This window comes from Limulus polyphemus, unplaced genomic scaffold (assembly GCF_000517525.1).
Source record: "Limulus polyphemus unplaced genomic scaffold, Limulus_polyphemus-2.1.2 Scaffold652, whole genome shotgun sequence".
NCBI lineage: Eukaryota > Metazoa > Arthropoda > Merostomata > Xiphosura > Limulidae > Limulus > Limulus polyphemus.
Genome location: NW_013666262.1, coordinates 411476 through 418498, shown reverse-complemented (window position 1 = coordinate 418498; position 7023 = coordinate 411476). Strand labels below are relative to the sequence as shown.

At 32.1% G+C, this 7023-nt stretch overlaps 1 protein-coding gene across 1 annotated transcript in view; it reads left to right on the top strand.

The window, feature by feature from the left end:
• LOC106459721 (WW domain-binding protein 4-like) overlaps nucleotides 1-7023 on the top strand; it is a gene marked incomplete at its 5' end in the record, with an annotated part of 103383 nt that overhangs the window by 55389 nt on the left and 40971 nt on the right. The window contains one exon of the mRNA XM_013919376.2: nucleotides 2686-2902. Within this exon, the coding sequence (XP_013774830.1) occupies nucleotides 2686-2902 (217 nt within the window). The remainder of the gene's footprint in view (nucleotides 1-2685; nucleotides 2903-7023) is intronic.

The window sequence follows — 7023 nt, the reverse complement described above, 5'->3', positions numbered from 1 at the left end:
ACTTGTTGTTAAACAACTCTGTTTATTCAATTATGTACAAGCTGCCTAATGTCGGCTAACAATATGAATAATTAAATTGTAGCGAAATGTTACAAGCTCTTCAAATACCTATAGAATGATAGGTTTCTTTTTGTGAGTTTAAAACACTTAAATATACAAAGTAATTCTGTACTTAAATAACACAAATTCTAAGGGCTTAGCTTTCACGTGCCCTTTCACTTTCAGTAACCACTGTAATCATTGTTTTGTTTTGTTGTACCCATATTGGAGCTAAATAATAATTGACTAATATGTGATCCTTCAGTAGCTCAGCAGTAAGTCTGAAGGCTTATAACACTTCGATACCCGTGGTGGCCACAGCACTAATAGCCCATTGTGTAACTTTGTGCTCAACAACAACAATCAAATCTTGTATCATGGCAAGACGAATGAGTACTAAATTTTAGTTCAAGACTATTTGAAGGTCTTAGATATAAAGTTCGTTACTTATTTTTTTGTGGAGATTGATTAAATTCTTTATTATCTGAATTATGTTATTTAATGGACTTTTAAAAATCTTCAGTTTTTGTTGTTTCACTTATTAATCCTCATACTTGGCTTATTTTTAAATTTATAATTCCAGTTATAACAAATACCATGAATGTTATTACCATTATTTTATTATTTTTCATAGCAAATATTTTCTCCCATTTTCTTCTGTCAGTTTTACTTTCGGAGATTCTTATCTGATATTTTTATACCATTTTGTATTTTTTGTTATTCACCTACTTGTTAATTTTTGTTACTCATATTGCTTAAAATTAAGTATTATTAATTTTTTTTATATCTGTAAGTTATAATATTTCATCACACAATTTAATCATATGACTGACTATAAGCTGAAAATTGTTTTAAGTTGTCCATTTTTGGCATTCACCTTACAGTTGTAAAATTTGATAATAATCATGAGACTGAATTTAAACTGAAGCTGCATTATATTTCATGGTAGCCTATTTTTTATGTTCAGTGAATTTCTCCTGAAGTCATTGATGGGTGCATATATCACATTTTATGTATGCTTTTCTTATTTTCTTTATTATCGTATGAAAATAATTAACCAGTTATTTATTGAATAGGAGTTTTTTGAATAGGAGGTTAGTACATTTTATATACTGTGGTTTGGAAACATCTTACCCATAACATTTGCATTACTAGTTTAATTGCATTTATTCTGTACTTTTTTCAATTTTTGAGTTTCAGGCATATGATCACAGAAGTCTTGAAAGGTATTCAGCCCAGTACTTTTTGATATGTTAATAATGAGCTACCATGAAATTTGTTTTTCTGGCAGTTTTTAGTTGTTTAGTGTGTTATATTTAGACTTTTTTTTCCTTTCATGATATAAAAAAGTTTCATGACAGCATGTCTGATTGTCTGAAAATTAATAACTCATTTTAATTAATTTTGAATACTATGACTTTAAATATTTTTCCATTCACTTTTTTTAAATTTAGTTATTGTATTGAAAATAAAGTTTATTTGATAGGTGGAGCAGACTAAACCCATCATAGTACTGAGAATCTTACAATAATAATATGAGAAAACAGATGTCTGTCCATCAGTTGCACTCAGTTGGCCCAATTTTTTATCATGGTCAGCTTCACGTAGCTTTGTATAGGATATGGTCATTTGATAAGTTCAAAATTTATGTCCCTAAAGGCACAAAATGCTGTTTGCAAGGAAGTTTCTAAACAATTTTTCCCTATAAATTTAACAGTCCTTAGTTTTTAATCATGGCTTGAAGTACCACAACTCTATATATTTTTCAAAATTTGACTCATTCTACTATCAGAATAATATAATTCAGGGAAAATGGATGTCTGTCCATCCATTTTTATGAACATGAAGAAGAAAAAGCAATTTGTAAAAAACAGTTATAGATGTAAGGCCTACTATGAATGACTGTTATGGATGTATGTTAATGTATATGTTGTTCATATTTAACAAAAAGCTTTTTCTACTGCAACATTTTAAAATCATAAATTACATGTAAAGCTATTTTACAATGTATTGTTTATGTTGTTTTATGCCTATAAAAATATTTTAAAGAAAATGTATATGCAATAAACATGTTTGAACATGTTTTTATTTTAGTTTTGAATATGTTTGTTTTGTAATTTTCTGAAATTTTGTTTACAAATTACATGTTTTATTGAGTTCTGAAAATTCTTTAAGTGCGAAAACTTGGATGACTAATTCAAGCTTTTGAAAAATGGGTTTTATAAAATTGTTCTGATGACTAATTAAAAGTTTTGCAGATGGGGTGAGTACTCACAACATCAACATTGCTGGTGATGGTTTTTAGTGTTAAAAAGGATAGAAAGAGCATATATCAATGGCCAGATATTCACTTTTGTGGGGTTAGATAAGAATGAGAATTCAGTAGAATACCACAAATATATATATTTTGTCAGATTTTAATATGTTCTTCTAGTTGTAAACAAATGTTGTTAATCAGTGGTGAAGCAATCTTATGTTTTCTAGCATAGTAATAGTCGTATACAATTGCTGTACAGACCAACAAATTTCAGAATTTTGTATCATGACTCAAATTTGAATTTTTAATATGTTAAAGAAACTTAATGCTAGTCATAATATGAAAAGCTGTAGGGTTTTAAAATCTAATCTTTATTCTTTATGTATCAGGAAGCCCTAAAAGCTTTTGAAAAGGATGTACAGCAGAACCCTGAACTTATTAGAGAGATTAAAAATCAGCCTGTACCAAAGAAGACATGTGAGCCATCACCAGATTGTTTTAAAAACACTAATGTTTGTCCTTCAGAAATTAAAACAAAGGTGAAAAGATGGTTTCAAGGTGTGAGTCCTGAAGGTAATACATATTATTGGAATTTGGAAACAAGAGGTGAGTACCACATTTGGAGTTGAGTTTTCTTGTTAAATTATTATGAAACATAACACAAATGACTGTAAATGGTCATTGTTATGATTAGTAGTCTATACAATCACCTAATTACTAATTTGTTACTTTATTGTTACTATTCATTTTCTCTTCACAGCCTCGGTTGATTTAACCAACCGTGTGATCACTTTGTACTCATTTAAAGTCCCTATAGTTTTGATAAAAATACTAACTTTTAATATAGTATGCATATTTTCACAAAATTTGGCAAACTTTCAGTAAACATTACAAGTTTTTTATATACAAAAATATTTGTCCGTGAATATATCAAGTCTTCTTTTTTATTAGTCCAAGTGCAACGTGATTTTCATGTTAAGATTAAAATACTTTTCTTTATCTCAAAAATCTCAAATTTCATTTGCATAATCTAAAAACCTCCTTGATACATTTGAAATGTTTGTTTTCAGTAAAACTATATTTTAACTGTTTTTTCTCTTTACTCTAACTATACAAGGTTGGTCAATTTCACCGACCATGTAGCCACCGAAAGAAAAACCGAAATAAATCTAAATTACCCTTTTCTTCTTTCTAGAATGACTTCAAATTGTAACATGAAACTACATTTGTTTATCCTAAGTAGCTTTACACTCATAGCAATATACATCTATTTATACTTAAATTTTATTGTTTTATTGCCTTTTGAACCATGTCTAACTACTATTTGCATCATTATAAGTTATATATCACTTGGGGAAAGTGGGGCTCATGTTACACTATCAAATTACATTACTCCAAGCTGCTCTTGTTGGTGTCTCGTTAAAATGTTTTATTATATGATTGTTATTATTTATTTTAACTAATCTAACCTTCACTAACATAAAGAGTTTCCTGTTTTTACATTTTAGTTACTCTTATAATAATAAATATAGAGTACACATGAAAAACAAGAAATAAAGTACTTACCTGAACATTCTTTTTTTGCTGTTCACTGTTGAGGACACTTAATCATTTTTTTATACTAATGGTAGAAGCACACTAAATAATGCACCAAAGAATAAAGAATAATAACATGCAAAAAACAGACTATGTCCCATAACTATCACAGTTTTTCTGGCTTTCTAACTATGTGACAAGAAGGTAATGTGATGCAACCAAAAATTGATTGTTTTGGGGTAGGAGATGTTATTGCCCTTTTTGATGAAAAATATTTATATGTTCAGGTCATAAATATGTGTTCAGATTGGAAATTTATAATTTCCAAGAGTAGGATATCCCTTGTATTTAATGGCATTGTAAAACAAAGGAATATGGATTAACCTGGGGCACCAGGGCCATCCAGAAAGAGACATGTGTTGTCTTGTAACAAGTGAGAGCCCAATAATACAAAATACTATACATGTTTTCCAAGCAACCATTCCAGCTAGTCAAGATCCTTCTTGATCTCATCTCTGTCTGAAAAAGCAACGTGTCACATGTACACATATTACATCCATGACATATACATTTAACAGTAGCAGCTAAAGAACAAAAAAGGGATTCATGCTATTCTTTATGAAGACATATAGTCAAGTTGCCAGCTCCTATAGATTTCTGTGCAGTTGGACTGTTCAAACAAGCACTGGGAAAGTTATGTCCTTATGTACTGTATGAATTGTGTAATGCTTTCAGGAAATAGTGATGTGCTTTAGATATGATAGTGTTATGATGGAGCTTACACTGTATAGAATATACTGCAGGACAATTGTCAAGATGCATGGTCATCATACAGTGTGACCAAAAATAAACTATTGATGTAGTTTAGGCACCAAAGTTGTTTTAATATAAAGTACTTAACCTCTGTACATTAGAATTTGTTTAAAAATTGATATATCTATGTAAATATAAAATCATAAATACCAAAAACGGAAATTGTATAAAATGTTTAACTTTTTGTTTAACCATGAAGTTTTAATTTTTAGCATGTTATTAGCTTCAAAGTTTGTATATTAACAACAACTTTGAGAATCAAGATTATTCACCAACATGGAGACAAAACAACTATGGAGTCACCTAAGTGGATGGTTTATATTGGGGCAATAGTGTAAGTTGTATTTGACACAGTTAAATATTGTATTAAAATAAGAATACCAGCTTACAGTTGTAGTTGCTACAAGTTTAATTAACTCAAGGGTGTTTGCTTGAGTGGAATAAACACAGAGAACAGTCATTCTAAAACATACTTATCTCACACTTACAGCTATTACTCGCCTGCCAGGGTTACTTCCTTTTCCCATCTAAGCATTGGTCTGATTTTCTCTCACTTTCTCCAGTCTTTTATGCCCAACTTAATTGCCCTTGGCGATATTTGTATCGTGACACTCATCATCTACATCAAAGCGCCCCCTATCTTGGTACAGTATATAAGCACCTCATTCAGATAATATTATAAATTTTTCTCAACGAAGCATCACTAACAGGTTTCCCAGTGCTACGATCATTGAAAGATACATTGAGCATTTTCATGTTAACTAGTTGATTTTTGCAAAAAAATGATTTTTTTTTTTGATTGACAAGCCAATTTACTGTATGAATTCCTAGATTATTTCAAGTATATCATTTCGCACATTTGATATATAGCTTAGTTGAACAATCAGGTGGGATGGGAGTGTCACTCTTGGTTGAGACTGTCAGTGATCTTATTCATAATTAGATGAAGACATATATTCAGTTCTGTGGCAGTCCTCCGGGGGGCTCTGTGGCTGCAGTTGAGGGTGATCCTTAACATTCTGGATAGAATTTAGATTCACTTTTTCCTGTGCCTTCTTTTATAAAGTCTGTTTGCTTTTGAGTCACCCTGTGGGACAGTTGTGAGTTTATGGATTTGCAATGCTGGAATCCGGGGTTTGATTTCCTATGGTGGGTACAGTAGATAGCCCAATGTTGCTTTGCTCTAACAAAACAGACTCACCTGACTAAATGTTGTTCCAATCGACAGTAATCATCAAAGTCTTTAAATTAAATATAAAACTAAAAGGAGGCAACTTTGGGAAAAGCTGCCTTTGATTTGTTTTCTTCAGTTGGTTCCTCAAGAGTGTGGTGTTTTGAGTCTTTTCCAAGTTGCTTTTGAACCTACTCCTTACCTGATGGCTGACAGGTCTAGGAGCGAATATTACTTTTCTTTCCATCCACAGAAATGTGGTTTATGTAGAGAGGTTTACATCTCAGTTATGTGAAGGGACAGTTATTATCTCATCTGGCATGTTATCAGAAATTAGTGATTTAGCCCACCACTGCCAGTTGGAAGCATATTCTGACTCTCAAATAATAATCTGCTCCTCGAATTTGGGGTTTTAAGTCATAATTTGTAGTTAACCTGAATAAATCAATGTACCCTGGTTGGACAGGGTAAGTCTACAGACTTACAACTCAAAAATTCAGCATTTTGTTTTCCTTACACTACACATTATTGGAAGACTCTCAGAATTACCAACCTCATTGATTACAAGCTGGATCCATTGTTAGCATGCACATTAGCTCAATTGTCGGCTTCTAGAATTTCATCAGCTCCTACAAGGGGTCATAGTCTGGCACCTATTTGAGGGTCCTGACATCAGCACCTTGATACATTGGTACCCAGAATAAAATCTGTCTACTATATCCAAGGGTTTTGCTGCTGGGTCAGATCACCACCAGTGGCATTGGTGATTATTGTATGCCTTTGGGGTCTGTGGTGGCTTAGCTCTAGAATTATTGGACATTTGGTAACCTTAACCACAAATCCAGGAGCAGTACAGGTCCTTGAGTCAGATTAGTCATTCAGTTCACATCTTCACCACTATTATCCACCCAATCTGTAGTGTTTCCAACTCCCACAGATCCTTGAGATTTGGAACGTTGTTCTAGGGCTATCAGAGTTTGGTTGGTCTGGTGGTAGTGTGAGAGTTGTGAGAGTTCTTCCGGAGTTTTATTTCCATCAGTTGTTGGGCCAAAGAAGACAGGAGGCTGGTGTCCAGTCTATATCAATGCCTAGATTCTCCAAGGTTCACAAGTTACTCATTCCTCAATCTAAGTTGACATTTTTTTACTGGGATTGTGGATATCCAAGTTCTTTGTAGTTGGCCCATATCTGCACATTGTTATAGTGG